This window comes from Acomys minous (genome assembly GCF_964271855.1).
Source record: "Acomys minous genome assembly, contig: scaffold_78, whole genome shotgun sequence".
In the NCBI taxonomy this organism is placed as follows: Eukaryota; Metazoa; Chordata; class Mammalia; order Rodentia; family Muridae; genus Acomys; species Acomys minous.
In genome coordinates this window covers 63870-82982 of record NW_028182133.1, presented here as the reverse complement: position 1 = coordinate 82982, position 19113 = coordinate 63870, and the positions used below count along the sequence as shown (strand labels likewise).

At 45.6% G+C, this 19113-nt stretch overlaps 1 protein-coding gene across 1 annotated transcript; it reads right to left on the bottom strand.

Moving 5' to 3' along the window:
• Positions 1 to 3251: 3251 nt before the first annotated feature.
• LOC311591811 (putative sperm motility kinase W) lies at positions 3252 to 4658 on the bottom strand (the record flags this gene model as incomplete). The annotated part of the gene is made up of 1 exon (XM_084803439.1): positions 3252 to 4658. A coding segment is annotated over one exon (1407 nt), but the record flags the coding sequence as incomplete, so codon positions are not given.
• Between the last annotated feature and the right edge of the window lie 14455 nt (positions 4659 to 19113).

The window sequence follows — 19113 nt, the reverse complement described above, 5'->3', positions numbered from 1 at the left end:
TGTTGGGAGTGATGAAACCTTCAGGCCCTGAAAGCCAAGAGAGAATTGAGAGCACCATTTCACCAAAACTTAAATTTCAAGAAACTTCCTTTAGCTGTCCATAAACACTACAGGATCACAGAGAGGCATCAGATGTGATGAGTGACGTTTGTGCTGGCAGCGTGTCCCATGGCTGCTTTCAAGTCCTCTGTCTCATCTCTTTGTTTCCTCCAACTTGGCGCAGCAGTGCTCTCAACACAGACACAGGGCTTTCCAACTCCCTGACTACCACTCTTAACTGTTTCCTGCCCACTCGCCTCCCCACGTTTGTCCCCCGACAGTCCTGGACTCTGTCAGAGGGTCATGTCCTTGTGGACAGCTTGACCATCAGAATAATGATCCCAGGATCCAGACCCTAGTGTGCGCCCGGCACATCCCTAGGTTTCTCGAATGTCAACTGACACCGGAAGAGGTCACACCACTGCACAAAGGCAGCCCGGAAGCTGGAGTCGGGTCTCAGCACCGATCTTCACCCTCAGGCCTTGTAGGTGAGGATGAAGTCAGGCCTGGGAAGGGGCGAATTGCTGCCATGACGCTACAGGAGGAGCGGAGAAGGCGCCGCCCAGGAAGTGAGGAACAGGCTGCACGGCTAACACTGTGAGCCCCAACCTGTCAGACATCCCACTCCTAGCACAACATTTTTAAAAAATTCAGTGACAGCGGTCACGGGGCCACCCTCTGTCATATCTGCAGGCCCTCCACTAGGGTGTTCAGGTCCACATGACTGAGAAGGACGGCTGAGGGAGACTTGGGGAAGAAGTTGTTGCATTCTCGGTGACAGAGAAGGTAGGACTACTGGAGTGAGTGGAGGAATGGCAGGCACTTATGGGACCTTTTCATTTTCCTGAGAGACTAAAGGCTGCGCTTGAGACAAGCAGTGGCCATGAAGAATTGCCAAGGCATCTAAACACATGTATCAGGGAGTCGTTCGGCGGGAGCTAACGGAACACCATGTAGTTTAGTGTGGCGAGAGGCAGGAGCTTACATCGACCTCTGTGCTTGTCTCATGCTGTAGGCTTGGGCAGTGCACACTATGTTCTGTCTGAACTTAGCATCCACTATGGCTCTAATCACCATTCTCCGTGGGTAAAGACAGCGACAACCAACGCCAGAAAATAAACAGACGCCTTAGAATGATAACGGAGGGGCGAGCAGCTGACACACCTGAGAGTTGGATGAGTGAGAGTGAGCAGGGAGAAGAGTTCAGACCCTCTACTGTTCCAAGAGCGAAGAGAAGGGAGCACCCAGGAGTATCTGGCATGCTGTATGGGGATTCCCTATTCCCCACGTGTGTTGGTTGATTTTATGTTCCTTGTTCCATGTGGGATGTAAAAATCTGGTTGAGCAAATGCCTGCGCCAGATTGGCGTGTGGGGAAGCATGTGGTGCATGCATTTTCAGGACTAATGACTGATGTGTGAGTGTTCAGGCCGTTCTGGGTGGTAGCACAGCTGGGCAGTGGGAAACACGCCATGTGAACCGTCAGGAAGAAGCCAGCAAGGAGTAGCCTTCGTGGACTCTGCCTGTGCCCCTGCCCCCAGGCTCCTGCCTTGAGTTCCTACTACAGGCTCCATTCAGGGATAGCTAAACACATGAGCACATGCGTGTGAACTTAAACCCTTTCGTGCCCACGTGGCCTTTGGTTATGAAGTTTTGTCACAGTAAAACGTCCAAAGACTCCATTCAGTCAGGGGTGCTACCTCAGAACCCACTTGATATTTCAGCTGGAACAGAGGACGAGAGACAAAGCTGAGAGATAAGAAGACACATAGTGGATGCACCCTGAGTCTGCCTCTTCCTTACCTGCTCTCCCACGTGACCACTGGCAGCTCTCCACCTAGAGAGGCAAGCCCCAGGGCTCTGCGTGGGCAAGCTTCTCGTTTCAGAGGCTCTATGTACAGTGCTGGGAGCTGCAGCAGGCTGAGTCTGGCCATGCTGCGTCCCAGAGTATGGGGCTCCCAGGCACAGCAAAGCAGGACCTGCTGCTCTGTGACTATGGCAGGGATAAAGAGGGAAGGACCCTGCTGTGTAGCTGTTTGACTGTGGCTCCTGCTTGGGGCAGCCTCAGTCCTGAAGCCTTGGAGTAGCTTCCCACTATGAGAAATCAGAATCCCAGCTGGAGAAGTCTAGAGAGAAGAGCAGGGGCAGCAGGGCAGGCCTGGGAGGCAGAGGGTGCTTGTCCTACCTGGGCCACTTGGTGCCTTTTGTCAGAGTAGAAAGAAAACCTAACACTGAAAGGGTTCCCTCGGGGTGACTGAGCATCTGAGGAGGAGAGGACACATGTTTCAGATGCTAAAGGACAACCCTGGTTCAGAAGGGCAGCCTAGTGTCACTTCTTCCCTAGAGTCACCACTGGTTCTGAAACACATAGGTATCAGTGAAAGAGGGCGTAGCCCCACAATGGGACAGGGCCTCTGTGTTCTGGCGTTGCTCTGTGACCTCCATTTCTGCTGTCTGCTTTATTTCCCACTGTTCTGTCACCACAGCTCCTGCCTTTCCAGTCATCAGTGCACAGGGCAGCACACACTTGGTGTCTTTTGCGTGTGTGGACTGTCACCACTGTGACAGCCTAAGCGCTTTTCAGATCTTAGGACAATATTTCATCCCACCTGAAAGTACCAAAAGTTTCCTCTGGGTGTCCACCAACACTGCACTATCACAGAAAGACAGCGTGTCCATGCAAGCAACATGCTGGCAGCTGTCACATCTCTGCCCCCATGGCCCTCTGTCTCTTCCCGTCTTTTGTCCCAGTCTCTACTATGGTCCTCTACTGCCACACCCCCTCACATCTATACCCTGTTCCGGTGTCTTTCTGAGTTCCCTGGACCCTGCCGGAGTGTCTGCACCTTGGGGACATGTAGCTCCATGGACAGCAGCTCCAAAGTCCCCTTCCCCCTGCGGTTGTGCCCACAGTCTCTCGCTGTCTACTGCTAGGTCAGTCGCGTCAGGCAGCATCTAATGTCTTCCTGAGGTGCTATGCTTAGTCCATGGTTTGAGCCTGCTGGGGTAGGAGGACAGCTGACCATCCCATGGGAACCCACAAGTGCATAGCTTCCAGATTTTTCCAATGCAAAGACACGGGGACAGAGACAATGCAGTGCAAAGCACAGATGCACCCTGTCTTACCTGCTTGCCTTGTCACTGGGCTCCGCCTCCTGCCTCTCTCATGGGAGCCACTTTGTGGGTGAACACAGGCCACCGGGTTTTTGTCCTGGGAGTCCGAGGGAAACAACAGAATGTAGACAGGCAAGCCACTATTCTTCTTCGTAATTTCTGCAAGCACCCGATGTTCTGAGGGGGAGATGCTGTTTCCGTGTCAGAGTCTTGCCCCGGTGGCAGGGGCGCTTCCTCTCCCAATATGCTGCCGAATACCCGTGGGGCAGCCACAGCTCTTGATGTGGCAGCAGGGCTACAAGTGGGGGTGTTCTTTTGGGAGGAACATAGAGGAATGGCAGGAAGGGAGGCACTTCTGGTCACCTTCTGCCCTGGGAGTGTCCGGGCTACAGGCAGGGGCTGCCGTGAGGAATGGGCATGGAAGAGGCCAAAGTTGGGGGTGCTGGCAATGTGCTTGAGGGGAAGACCAGAGACAGAGGCATGGACTGGGGTTGAGGGAGGCGTAGCTCCAGGGTTCACTGGCTTGGCAGAGATGGTACCTCCAAGCTCAAGGCCCTTTCGTGCCTGATCTTTAAGGATTAGGTATGCCACCATTGCTGCGTCATACGTTTTTTCTTGCAGGGATCGCCTGATCTTGGTGGCATCAAAACCAGCATCACAAAGTTTGTCTATAATCATAGAATCTGGGTAGCTGTCTTGTGGCATGGTTGGTTCTAATTTCATCACCCACGGGTGTTTCTCCAGCTCTTCAATGGAAGGCCTCATCTCTGGGGCAACTGTCAACATCTGGTGTATTAAATTTTCCAGTTGCCCCGAAATATACGTGGGTATGTCATAGGAGGCAGTAGTTATTTTCTTCTCTGTCTCACACCACTGTTTGCTGGAGAAGGGCAGACGCCCGGTGGTGATAAAAAAGAGCAGCACACCCAGGCTCCAGATGTCAGCCTTTCGGCCATCATAGGCAATATCATGCACTAGCTCTGGTGCAAAAAAGCCTTTGGTACCACATTGGCCTTTGAGCTTAGTGCCAGCTTTAGACCTGGTGGCCAGCCCAAAGTCGATAACTTTTACTGTCCCGTCCTCATCAATTAGGATGTTTTGAGGCTTCAGGTCTCGATGGATGATGCCCATGCTATGACAATGTTTTATGGCTGCCACTATCTGCCCGAATATTTTCCGTGCCTCCTCCTCCTGCAGCCTGCCCTCCTCCCTTACCAGTTGGTACAAGTTTCCTCCCGGGGCATACTCCATTACTAGATGGTAGCTTTTTGGTGTCTCTAGAACCTGGAAGAGGCGGATGATGTTGGGATGCTCAAGGGTCTCGAGGATTTCAATTTCTGAGAGGATCCAGCGCAGGCGCCTCTTGTTGTTGGCTATGGTTTTGATGGCCACCAGGGTGCCCGTGAGCTTGTGCTGGGCCAGTCTCACCGAGCCATATGTGCCCTGGCCAATAGGAAGGAGCATCCTGTAATGGAAATGAAGGTTTTTAACGGCACGCCTGGCCATGGTAATAGTTGGTCACTGTTCTGCTGTGAGACAGCAACCCACAACCACAACCACAACGCTAGACAGCCGTGAAGGAGTCCCACAGTTCACCAAACACAGTTCCCTGGTCTGTCTGTAGGGACAAAACCACAGCCTCGGGCACAGCCTTATATTCAGGGCCCCCATTCTCCCCTCGCAGTGGCTCTTTGTGAGGTCAGAGGGAGAAAGGGACCAATCGCAGCAGCAGCAGCCTGCAGTTTGCTGTGTCCACCCTAGCCCCCAGGGAGCTCTCCTCTTCTTGTGAAAAGGAGACTAGCCTCTGTCAGCTCCTGCTTTGGTGCAGCAGAGAGAGACAGCCTCTGCTTCTTCAGCAACTCCAGCCTGCAAAGCGCTTCAGTGGCCTTTGTTGCTGGATGCTGTTGAGCACCCAATCCTTTTCTGCCTTTTCCAGGATGAGGGGCATTTTGAACCAGTCTCCTGCTGAGAGAGGCTAAGTCATCAGATTTTTTCTTTTTTCTTTCTTTCTTTCTTTCTTTCTTTCTTTCTTTCTTTCTTTCTTTCTTTTTTTTTTTTAAATCAAAGCCACCTTTACAGTCTAGTGTTCTCCAGATCAGGAGGAACAAAGGCAGAAAGATCCAGGCCTGGGGGATCTCTTGGCCCCTCTGAGTAGCCTGAGCCTGTTAGTCCTGCTTCTGGCTCAGAGGCTTGCTTTCAGTGTGGATCAAAGGGCCACCTTAGGTGTGAACACCCAAAGAGAGGAAGGATCCTCAGGGGACTCTTTGGCCTGAGGTTATTCTTCTCCTGAGGAGCTGTGATGGGGCTCAGGGCCTAGGTCTAGGCTCTGGCCATGCTTATTTGTCCCAGGGAGTCCTGGAAAAGCACCGTGTTGACACCTTACAAAGAGGAGACCTGGATTTGATTTTCAGCTCTCCCTTGTGGTCCTTGGTGCTGGCTGGCCCCAAAGTCTGTTGTCCAGGGTATTTCAGGACCCCCCCAACCCCCACCAGAGTTCTGTTTCAGCCTCTTGTCTGCTCTGCGCAGAGCTCCAGCCATTCCTCTCTCCTACTTCTGTGACACTGCTCTATTTTTGGGACAGGATCTCATCTTTGTACCAGGGGTCAAGCTCTTGCTCATGTTTGAGACAAACCTAACCTAGCCCAGGAGGGCATGAGGGAGTGGAGTGAGCAGAGTAACGCAGCCACCCAGACCTGACCCACCTTCCCCATCCTGCTCATATTCTCCCTCAGAGACAGCACCCCCTCCTCCTGAAGCAACGGTCTAGGGTGCTTCAGTGTTTCTTTATGGGCAGTGGAAACACCATTCAGCTACTTGCTGTCCCAATGTGCTTTCTTATGGATGTGAGAAACACCATGGCCATAAGCAACTTAGGGAGCGAAGGGTTGATTTCCCTTGCCTAGTCCACTCAAAGCCCACCACTGAGGAAAGCTGGGGCAAGAACTTAAGCAGGAGCAGAGGCAAGATCCATGAAGGAAAGTTCTTCACTGGCTTGTTCTCCATGGCTTGCTCAGCTTGTTTTCTTATGTGACCAAGGGCCACTGTCTAGGTGTGACGCTGCCCACAGTGTGCAGGAAGGGCCTACAAACTCAGGGAAACTGAACAACTCTACTCAATGACCACTGGGTCAAGGAAGAAAGGGAGAACTTAAAAGCTTTCTAGATTCAATGAATGTGATGGTACAACATACCCAAACTATTGGTACACAATGAAAGCAGTGTTAAGAGGAAAGCTCATAGCCTAAGTGCCTTCATAAAAAAATTGGAGAGAGCTCATGCTAGCATCTTAACAGCGCACCTGAAAACTCTAGAATAGAAGGAAGCAAACACACGCTTCCTTGAGTAGACGGCCTCAAAAAGTCCAAGGCAGTGCTGGGACCAATCAATTTGAAACAAAGACAACAATAGAAAGAATCAATAGAAACAAGATTAGTTCTTTGAGAAATCAATGAAATAGACCAACTCTTAGCCAAACTAACTAAAACAATGAGAGACAATACCCAAATTTACAAAATCAGAACTGAAAAAGGGGACATAAGAACAGACATTATGGAAATCCAACGAATCAATAGGTTTTACTTCTAAAACCTATATCTAAATGAAATGGATGATTTCTTTGGTAGATTCCTCTTACCAAAGTTAAATCCAAGTCAGGTAAATAATTTAAATAAACCTAAGGACCCTAAGGAATGAAAAGAAGTCTTTAAATTCTCCCAACCAAAGAACTCCAGGGCCAGATGGTTTTAAGTACAGAATTCTACCAGAATTTCAAAGAAAAGCTGACACCAATACTCCTCAAATTTGTCCACACAGTAGAAACAGAAGGAACATTGCCAAATTCATTCAGTGAGGCCACAGTCACCCTGATAGCTGACCCACTCAAAGACTCTACAAAGAAAAAGAACTTCAGACCATTTCCCTTATAACCTTAGATGCAAAACTATAGAAGAGTGTTAATTCAGAACATGGCTGTTCTAGCAAGAGATCACACCCAAAGATGATCTAGGTCTGTGTGATCTGGCTGGGATACAGTCTTGCCTTTAATCCAGGAGAAGGCAAACAGTTCTGGTAGAGAGCAAGTATCAGGTAAAGAAAAGCTTAGGTGCAGCTGTGGTGGTACATGCCTTGAATTCCAAACAAAGGTAAAGTTTGCTTGTAGGAGGAAGCACTCATGTTTGAAAGTGATGCCTAATAGAGTGGCAGAAAAGGTGATGGACCAGAGAAGATTTGACCAATCAGGAAAGGCTCAACTCTCATGAGAAGAGAGTGGAAAGGGAAGCTACTTGAAGAGGCAGTTTGTCAGAGAGAGGAGGCTGTTTTACCAGGACAGTAAGAGAGAGATGGGTTGCAGAGAGAGAGGGGGGGTGGGTGGGGGGAGAGAGGGGGAGAGGGAGAGAGCAAGAGAGAGAGAGAGACAGACACAGAGAGAGAGAGATTGAGAGACAGACAGACAGACAGACAGACAGAGAGAGAGACAGAGAGACAGAGACAGAGACAGAGAGACAAGAGAGAGAGAGAGAGAGAGAGAGAGAGAGAGAGAGAGAGAGAGAGAGAGAGAGAGAGAGAGAGAGAGAACCCAGGAAGAAGCCAAAAGATTACAGCAGATTGCTGAGTTAGTCTGAGGCCCAGCAAAGCAATTCTTAGCTGAGAGAGAAGCCAGCTTAAATAAGCTGGGAAAAGAGTTTGAGCCACATCAGCTGAGTTGCACCACCCAGCGCAGAGCTGAGAAAGATCAGGAACAGGTAAGTTTATTAGGCATTAAGACTCAGATGCTAAAAACATTCTAGGCCTAGGTTAGATTGGATGGAGGTTGGAAGCTTCCAGGCCTAGGTCTCAGCTGGCAGAAGGGGATGATAAGCCTCCTTGAAAACATTGAGCCAGGAGAATAATGAAGTCAAACAACGTTATCTGCATCATCACAAACTGTAGGAACGCTCCTCTGAGGTGATGAAGACCAGGTAGAGAGTGAGTCCACAGAAGGAGGCGGCTCAGAGTTACCACCCTGACTCTTTCAATTCTGATTTCTAGGAAATCCCAAGTGACAGAACATGGCTGATGGGATTGCAAACTTGTACAACCATTTTGGGAATCAAGCTGGCACGTTCTCAGAAAATTGGGAATAGTTCTACCTCAAGGCCCAGTATACCACTCCAGGGTGTATACCCGAAAGATGCTCCACCATACAACATGGACATTTGCTCAACTATGTTCGTAGCAGCCTTATTCGTGATAGCCAGGAATCTGGAAACAACCTAGATGTCCCTCAACCAAAGAATGGATAGAGGAACTGTGGGACATTTACACAATGGAATACTTACTACTCAGCTATTAAAGACAAGGAAATCTTGAGATTTGCAGGTAAACGGGTAGAACTAGAAATGGTCATCCTTAGGGAGGTAACTCAGACCCAGAAAGACACACATGGTTTATACTCACTTATATGTGGATGTGAGCGCCGACATAAATGCCCTCTTAGAGACTCTACCCAGTGGGGCATCAGGACAGATGCTGGATCTCCAAGCCTGGCTCTGGGCAGAGTGCTGAGAGGTGTATGGAAGAGTGGAGCCAGAGAAGGACCAGGGAGGGGTCAGGAGCTCCACAGATCTGGACACAGGGCCTGCACAAACAGATGCCCCAACCAAGGGCAACGCGTGCAAAGAACATAGGCCTCCTGTTCAGATGGAGCCTAAGGACAGCTAATTCTCCACATGCGTGGAAGGAGAAGGGACTTCTGCTGAACCTCTGACATGCACTCTGGTGCCCACGATTTGATCACTGCCCCTTTGGCTGAACAACCTTGATGGCTCACAGGGGAAGGTGATGTAGGCTTTCTTCATGAGACCTGATAGGCTGTGGACAGACAGTTGGGGAGAAGGGGTCCGCACCTGTAGGAGGTCTAGTGAAAGAAGATGGGGGAAAAGAGGGCAGGATGGTGGGAACAGGGAGATGACAGTGAGGGATGACAAACGGTATGTAATGTGAATATATCATAATAAATAAAGTAAAAAGATGAAGTGGAAGAGAAGGTAGAGGTGTTTAATGGTTAGAAGTGGAGACTGCGGTGCTAAGTGGAATAAACACACCGGATTCAGAAGGACAAATGCCAGGTTTAATTTAATATGCACAAGTGAGACGTGTTTCTGTATTCTGTATGTCTTTCTGTGTGTGTGTGTGTGTGTGTGTGTGTGTGTGTGTCCCTGAGTGTGCCTGTGTATATAAGTGTATGCAGGTGTTTCAGTTTGTGAACTTTTGTTTGTCAACCTTAGGGCATGAAAACAAGAGTGGAGCAGTTGTGAGAGAGAAGGAGAAGAGGAGACGTGGTGGGCAAGAAGCATGAGGCACTGTATGTAACACAGGGGACACAAAATCAGAATAAGCAACTACTTGTGGATGAAGGAAACCTGCAAAACAGGGTCAGGACCAGACCAGACCAGTGGGAAAAGAATGAAAGGAAGTGTTGTGTGCACACGTACATACACACACGCTTGAATGCACACACACAAACAACCATAACAAAGCACGTTTCAAATAATTGGTCTTCCAAAGGAACCTAAAATATAACATATTTTTAGAAGTATCCAGCAGTAAAAGAGGGCAAGATTATAATCAGGAAAGCTGTCCTAGCCCAAGGACCCTTGGTACATCCTGAGATCACAAGTAAAAACCCTTGTTGTGTAGCAAACATCTGAAGTCCCTACAGTAAAGTGCGAGGCAGAGACAGGAGGACTGGCTGGAGACTCCCAGGCCAGCTAGACCGAGATATGACCCAACAAGCAAACAAAGTGAAAGGAGACAACTGACTTCAAATATTTTCCACTAACCACATGTGTGCCTTAGCTTGTGAGTACCTAGCACATTAACACACACACACACACACACACACACACACACACACACACACACATATACACACACACACACGTACACAACACAGAGGCTAAGATACTTTTAAAAAAAATTTTTTTTCTCCTTTATTAATTTATTCTCGTTACATCTCAATGGTTATCCCATCCCTTGTATCCTCCCATTCTTCCCTCCCTCCCATTTTCCCCTTATTCCCCTCCCCTATGACTGTTCCTGAGGGGGATTACCTCCCCCTGTATATGTTCATAGGGTATCAAGTCTTTTCTTGGTAACCTGCTGTCCTTCCTCTGAGTGCCACCAGGTCTCCCCCTCCAGGGGACATGGTCAAAGGTGAGGCACCAGAGTACATGAGAAAGTAATATCCCACTCTCCACTCTCCTGTGGAGAGTGTTCTGTCCATTGGCTAGATCTGGGTAGGGGTTTAAGGTTTACCGCGAGGCTAAGATACTTAAGGATTAAATATTATAATCAAATCTATACTGATCATAATCACTTTTGTTTGTGAAGGACTGGTTTTGGCGACATGGAGAAAAGTCTGGTTGCGGTTAGAGTTTCTATAGACACAGCTCAGGGTCTTGTAAATTATTCTGGAATGATAGTTCCAGTGGATGAAACAATGGTCCAAAGGATGTTCGTTTTGCACATGCTATAAGGTTGTGAGTAGTACTCTACAAATTCATGCGTTGTATGAGATGAAGAGTTTAATATATTCACTAATTCTAGAAAGAACAAAGAGGGGTTGGGGATTTAGCTCAGTGGTAGAGCGATTGCCTAGCAAACACAAGGACCTGGGTTCAGTCCTCAGCTCTGGGGAAGAAAAAGATAAAATGAACAGAGAGATCATTTCATTAAATGGGGGTGGGGGTGGGGAAATGAAACAACATAGCAAAAGCAAAACAAACAAACAAACAAAAAACAAAAACAAAAACAAACCAAGACCTGGGACTTGAGGGACTTTTGAATGCTTCCACTCTGAAGCCTACACCACAGGTTGGATCTGGTCTGCTAAACCTGGTTACAACGTTCTGACTGGCAGGTCATCTGCATCAGTTTTCTAAATGCCTGGAAGCCATAATGTTATGCCATGGCCCTTGAGAACCAACCAGCCCTTTGACAGGTGTGAGAGAGGATGTAGGTCACTAACAAGATGTCCAGAGTGTCACCTCACTCACACTGGGAGCTCGTGTTGGTGAGGGAATGAAGACAGACATATGGACAGGGAAGCTGGGATCAGCTCAGGACTCTAATGAAATCTATGGCTAGCAGGAATCTTAACCTTTTGGTTAGGTACAGGTTAGGAGGACAGTTAGCTAGACTTGGTGGGAGGTCTGTGTGCCTGAGCAGAATCAGACTGTAAACACCCCAGAGAGGAAAGTACTGTAGCTGGTCCTTGCACACACTGGTCAAATATTCAAAAACAATCATACGTGGACTTCAGAGGAAGATTAGCTATTCCTCTTGAACCTGGCTCAGATGTTTAATGGCTTAGCTAATTCATGATGGGACAATCGGTCCCTGAGTCTTAGATCGGCGGTGTCCATGTAAAACTATCCATTTCCTCAGGACTCACTCAAGGCTCCCTTGCTCCCTACATAAAAGTGGGTTGTGGATCCTCTAGCTGACAGGAGAGAATGCAAGTCAGGGTCTCTATGCCTTGGGCCTTCTCTAGCAGGCATGTCACAGCCAGGGCTGTCTCAGATCTGTGCCAGACAGAGCACATTCTCCACCTAGTGACCAGCTGAGCTCCAGCAGGCAATCCTCCAGGCCCTCAGATGTGCCCAAAGAGGTCCTGACAGCTACACAGCAACTGCAAGCTGCTTCCTGAGACTTAGCCATCCCACCTGAGCGCCCAGCCTCTGATGCCTTTTCACCTGGACCTAGGAATGATCCTTCCATTTGTGTGGTGCTCATGTGTGCTGGGCAACATGTCAAACTGACACAAGCTGGGGCATCAGTAAAGACAGAAATGCAATGGAGAGCATGTCTCCAAAGAATGCATGTAGGAGAGTGTGTGGGGGTGATTTCTTCATTAATGATTAGTGTGGGAAGATAGTAAACCCACTGGGGATGTGCTGCCATTGTGCAGGATGCCACATGTTTCTTTTTGTCATCATGGCTGTCACTTCAATATAAAGTAACCTGGGACAGACATTGGTCCTCATCAGGGGCTGTGAATGCTTTGTTAGTAAAGAATGGAGAATGGAAAAAAAAGGAAGAACAAAAACCAAGGAGAACGAAAGAAGGACTAGAGCCCAGCCCCACCCCCACCTCACACCCCTGTCCTTGAGTAAGAGGTTAGTGGTCAGAACATGGGGGATGGGCAAGCCCTAACTGCCACAAACTGGGGCCTAACTGCCACAAACTTACATTCTGTAGCTCACTGCTGGAGATGAGGTACTCACATAGACTGCCTTGACCTCCATATGGCATGTCTCTCCTTGGGGTGGGGCTCATAAAGACCAAGATGCACGTCTGCTACATATGCAAGGGGGCTTAGGTCTAATCTATGCATGCTCTTTGGTTGGAGGCTCAGTATCTGTGAGCCCCAATGGGCCCAGGTTATTTTACAATGTAGGTCTTCTTGTGGTGTCCTTGACTCTCCCAGTTCCCTCAACCCCCACCCCCACGCTCCCGTCATGCTCACTCTTCCAGAAGACTCTTTGATCTTTGCCTAATGTTTGGCTGTGGGTCTCCGCATCTGTTTCCATCCGCTGCTGGGTGAAGCCTTTCAGAAGACAGATATGCTAGGCTCCTGTAAGTATAGCAGAGTGTCATGAATAATGTCAGGGGTTGGCTCTCTCCCATGGGATGGATCTCAAGTTGGGCCAGTCATTGGTTGACCATTTCCTAAATCTCTGCTTCATCTTTATTCCTATATATTTTATAGGCATGACAAATTTTGGGTCCAAGGTTTTGTGGGTGGTTTGGTGTCCCTATCCCTCCAGTTTTTTTAATTATTAGATCTTAAGAATAAATTTCTGGTATATATTAGAATAATAAAATTAGAATATTATCTCTTTTTTAAAATTTTCTTTTTTTTCTTTTTTTTTTATTAATTTATTCTTGTTACATCTCAAAGGTTATCCCATCCCTTGTATCCTCCCATTCTTCCCTCCCTCCCATTTTCCCCTTATTCCCCTCTCCTATGACTGTTCTTGAGGGAGATTACCTCTCCCTATATATGCTCATAGGGTATCAAGTCTCTTCTTGGTAACCTGCTGTCCTTCCTCTGAGTGCCACCAGGTCTCCCCCTCTAGGGAAAATGGTCAAAGGTGAGGCACCAGAGTATGTGAGAAAGTCATATCCCACTCTCCACTCTATGGTGGAGAATGTTCTGACCATTGGCTAGATCTGGGTAGGGGTTTAAAGTTTTACGGCCTGTATTGTCCTTAGCTGGTGCCTTAGTTTGAGCGGGACCCCTGGGTCCAAATCTGTCTATCATAATGTTCTACTTGTAGGTTTCTAGGACCCTCTGGATCCTTCTACTTTGCTATTCTCCCATGATTCTCTCATCTAGAGTCCCAATAGGATGTTCTCCCCTCTGTCCCAGTTTCCTGGTAAGTGAAGGCTTTCGTGGGACATTCACAAGTTATAAGGAGAAATGTTAAACATATCAGTGGCTCTTGGGTCCTGCGGTCTTATGAAAGATACAGACAGAGGTCCGAATAGCGAGAAAGATTTTGGGAGAATTTTTTTTATAGATAACTGTTAGGATTTTGTTTGCAAACTTTGTGCAAGACTACAGAGAAGGATGAGATTCAGGGCTTTTGATGGCCTCAGACCTCTCAGACCCAATCTAGTCAATGATGTCAAGGCACAGAGTCAGCATCTGTCCAGTGACTTGATAGGATGCAGGAACTGCCAGTGTTCCTAAGAGAAGGAAGTAGGTATCTCAAGACAGTGAGCCAGACAGCCATCAAGGTTAGCTTGTGCTGTGTCCAAATCAGAGAACCTGTATAGACTGACAGCCAGAGGAGATGGAGCAGAGCACTGGAGAGAGTGAGTGTACTACTCACATCACAGGGGCTTGAAGTTAGGAGGGTCCAGTAAAGGAATCTCTGTAGCCTCAAGAAAACTCCCACAGCAGGGGGAATCTTCTCAAAACATACGCCATCCATGCTGTTGTGCTGAGAAGTTTTGGTTTCTTAAGAGACCCAGTTATGCTATGTGAATATGTTTTTGTTTTAATAGCCAGGTGTGGGATAAGGGGCTGCTTCAGTTTGTCCACAGCCGTTAACTATGATGGTTTCATGTATCAGTAAGGGGCGCGATCTTTGCCATCTGCAAGTAGTTTAACTCTAGGAACTCTTGAGAGGGTATAAACTCCAGAGTCCGGAGAGAGGGCCCCGGGTGCTTTGAAGAGGAAGGCTGCTGCCCGCTCCAGTTGTTCCTGGTTCCTGTTGTGGTTTGACTAGAAAAAGAGGTTGGAGATATCCTCATGATAAAGATTGGGTTTACCCCAAGGAACCTGACAACTCTGTTCACCAGAAGTAGTAAAAAGATCTCAATGCCCCGTCTCTCCACTAATCTTCTGTCTCTCTTACCTGATGTTGTGGTGTTGGAAAGGTTTGGGGTGGAGAAGGGTGGTAAATATGAGAACCCAAATAAAGTAAGTAAAAAAAAATCCCAACATGGTATGGGATGTGACATTAAAAAATGCCAACATGCTATGGCGTGTGACATAAAAAATGCCAACATGCTATGGCGTGTGACATAAAACAGTATAAAGTGTTTGATGGGCACATAATATTTTGTTTTTGGAATATGAAATTAGGAATAATATTTTATCCTCAGTATTACTGATTTTCAGTTTTTGTTTACTTGGACTAATATAATTGAACATTAAAGTATTCCTTTGAGACTGAGTTTCTTTTTAGAAACTTTTTCATTATTTTGATTTTGCATTGTGATTTGTGTTTATGTGACTGGGTGTAAAATGTTCCAAGTTATCCTGTCTTCATTGTAAGAACCACTAAGATATCAAGAGACAAATGGTAAAGGACATAAAAAATAAATTAACATAGAAGAAGAAATAATGCCCAAATGCAAAAAAAAAGCTAAATCTAATTAATATCTAATAAACAATTCCCAGCATATTGGCATATTTATTTAAGAATATCCACTTAAGCTTAATTGTGAAACTAAACTATTTGGTCTTCAACCCTATCAGAGACTTGAGAAGAAGTATAATTAATTACCTGAATAAACAGGAAGGGCAAGTTAGTAGCTTCCAAATTAAAAAAAAAAAAAAAAAAAAAAGACAGACAGTTTGCTGCCTGAACAATCACTCATAACTCTAACATTGGAGCATCATCTTCAGCCTTCTGGCCCAATATAGCAGAAAGACATATTTGTCCGGCAGGAACTACTGAGGACTTTCTTACCCTGTCTTGACAGAGTTTGGCTGTTGACTCTACCTGCATCGAAACGTGCCCCTTTTTAGACAGAATTCCGTTTGTGGCTGAAACAATGACATTTTGCCCACTGGCTGGTTTGCCACATTTGAAGCCATCTCCATAAGGAGGCTCTTTGATACTTACTCACCACCCTCTTTGAGGTAGGCTGGGTGTTGCCAGGAGTTAAGCGGTCTTATTGTCAAAGAATCCTTAAAACAATTTTTTTAAAAACACGTTTAAATGCCACATTCTGTGGGACTTTGATATTTCTGAAGACCTTATCTATGTTTTTGAAAGCCTTATCTATTTTATCTTATTTGTCTACACACTCGTACCTATTCATTACACCTAGCATTTATATTCCTGTGATGTAAATAGACTAGTAATTGACATGACCATGATTTGATCAACTAACAATTAACTTGTATAATTTACTATCCTAAACAGCCTGCAATGGCACTTTCAAAGTACTGGAGGTAAACCTGGCATTCTGCTGGAGTGGTATGGCTACAATACCTTATTGATCTATAGAACTGACTTGCTATTTTAATTATTTTCAGACTTCACTAGGTTGTGAGACTCTTAATACTAGTTTATCATCAGCTTTGCAGCCAAATATTTTACGTCTGAGCAAAATAAAGTGCTTATTTAATATTTTCTTATATAAATATTACAGAAGTCAATTTTAAAAGCCATTTATTTTTCTTTAATATAAATTTTTGGTTAAAGTAGGTAATATAGTTCATAAAACCATTGCTGACCTACAGAAACACTGCACAGTGCCTTCTTGTGAACTGTGAGCTGCTTGTCACTGTGAACTCTCTGAGTCTGAGGATCCTACTTTTCTCTCAAACATCTTCAGATATTGTCATCATGGGTCCTAACATTATGGTCAAGTTAGAGCACCACTGCCTAGGGATCTAAGATCTATTAGCCAAGTTAATTTTGATTTTTTTCACCTTAAAAATAAAGACAGTTGGGAAGAGTTGGCACTTTCTTCTGTACTCTTGGGGTTAATCACCTTTATTCTTTAGCAAATACACTATGGATATAATAGGTAGGAAGTCTGGCCAAAAGGTCAAGGAACATGGGAATAAGGAACGGACTGGAAAATGTAGCAACTGGGGAGATGTAGTCATTTTGTAAGACTGACTCAATGGAGCAGAGGATGCAGAACACAGTAAACTGATAGAGTGCAGGGAGACTGGCATAAGCCATCATTCCTGCTAGGGGCGTTTCCTATGCATAGAAAGTGACAAAGTCTACCCGTAGTTAGGTAGGGCATGAGAGGAGCAAAGAATGTATTCTTGAAAGACATCTGGGACACACGCATGCATATTCATTTATGCATATATCCTCTATGTTCTATCTTTGTAACCTATTTGACAAATAGTCCAAGCTCCCAGCCGACTGTAGTGTGTGTCATGTAACCAAGATGGCTGTGATAGCAAAAGCCTTCTAATGATCAGTTTCAGTTTCAAATGCTATTGGATTAGGCTTTATTCTGTGTCCTCATTTGTCTCTGTATGTGTATAATTTACATATAAATTACTGTTTTGACAAGGCTTTTAGGATTGTTTGATCCATTCTCAGGGTCAAAAGAAACTGGGCAGAAGCCTCTTCTTCTATGCCAATAGCATGGTAAATAGGTCTATGACTGGAGTAACGGAGGTGCCCTTGTCAGCTAAAGGGTAGCACGAAATTGTGTCCACCATGCTCAGTTGGCTTGTGTACATATTTCAGCTTAGGGCAGTGAACCTGATTGGGGGGGAGGCTGGAGGGGGGAATGGGGGAGGAGAGAGGGAAGGGACAAAAGGGGGGGGGGAGGGTCCTGCTGTATAAATGCAACTTCACCTGAACAGTTGGGTGCTTTGAATTATCTGGTCTATAATATTTTTTTCTCCTGCATTCTAGATCCAGAATTTGGGCTTGTACATAATTTGTTCACGTCGGTAGGTCCTCAAATGTACATAGATTCATAAAGACCCCATTCAGCCATTGGTACTCTCTCTCTCTCTGGAATGCTCTAAAATGCAAAATTGACAGATATATAAATATAGAGCTAGCTTGCATCATATGCTGAAATAGAAATTTGCTTTGCAATTGTGGTCATTATAGCACTGAGAAATTGCTTTGTAGATATGTCAAAAAGCAATACAGCCCTATGAAAAATACAATTACTATGCCATCACAATGATTATTAGACAGAAAGACCTCCATTTATTGCTCTAAGTCAGTAAGAAAAATGATAAAAAGTCAACATGATAGTGGGGCTAATGTATAACTTGCCAGTGAGCGTCAGAAACCAGTGAGCTAGAGTTTCCTCAATACTGTTTTATTTTTTAACTGTTTGTCTCATTTTACTGATTAGTAATATCATCAAAAGAATCAATTGGAACAAAAGAAGTAGAAAATAAGTTGCAAACAGAGAAATGTGTTTCTTCTTTACAGAACATACAAACATGCTTTATGGATCTTATCAAAATTAATAAACTTTTCAAAATTTCTAGGCTTCTTATTTTAATTACACAACATGTACCTAAATGCAGTAAATAATGTCAAGATGAATATATCTGCATTCAATTAAGTAGCTCTAAGCTCCATCTGCTGGCCTACTTGTATTAAAAAAAAACATTGAAAGCAAACAGATTTTTAAGAGAGGTTAAGACAGATGGCTCCTCCGGGTTTACCTTAATGTAATATAACAAAAACTAAGATTAAATATCACCTCAGTTGCTGGCTATAACACTGAGAATTATTGTCGTACTAGACCATCAGACAGAGCAGCGACTGAAAATAAGGACATGCCAGTAGAACTTGTAACGGATCACTACTAAGACTGAATACAGAATGGATCTGATTGGCTTGTTGAGGATGCTAGCTGGGTAAGGCTGGCATCAGTGGAGGCTGGGTATGAGGCTTAATCTGGATTGTCACCTTGACTACATCTGGAATTAGCTAAAAAGACAAGCAGCATGGCATATCTGGGAAGAATTTTTATTTGTTTCTTTTTTTCTTTTCTGTTTTTCTTTTACTGAAAATAGATTTTTTTTTCATATATTAAGTTCTGATTAAGGATTGCCATGCCTTAGAGGATCCTAGAAACCTACAAGAAGAACATTATGATAGGCAGATTTGGGGCCAGGGGTCCGGCTCAAACTATGGCACCAGCCAAGGACAATACAGGTTGTAAACTTCAAACTCCTACCCAGATCTAGCCAATGGACAGGACACTCTCCACAGTTGAGTGGAGAGTGGGATCTGACTTTCACATGTGCCTCATATTTGACCAAATCCCCTGAATGGGGAGACCTGGTGGCACTCAGAGGAAGGATAGCAGGCTACCAAGAAGAGACTTGATACCCTATGAGCATATACAGGGGGAGGAAGTCCCCTCAGTCACAGTCATAGGGGAGGGGAGTATGGAGAAAATGGGAGGAAGGGAAGAATGAGAGGATACAAGGAATGGGATAACCATTGAGATGTAACAAGAATAAATTAACAAAATTTTTAAAAAGAAAAAAAAGGAAAGGATTGCCATACCTTAACTCCTTCCACCCAGAGCCACCCCACCATCCCTCCCATCCGAATTCACACCCTTCTGTCCCTCCTTAGAAAACAAACAGGCATCCAAAGAGTAATGACAAAATAAAAAACACAAATAAGATAAAACAAAACAGACAAACTGGAATAGGACAAAAC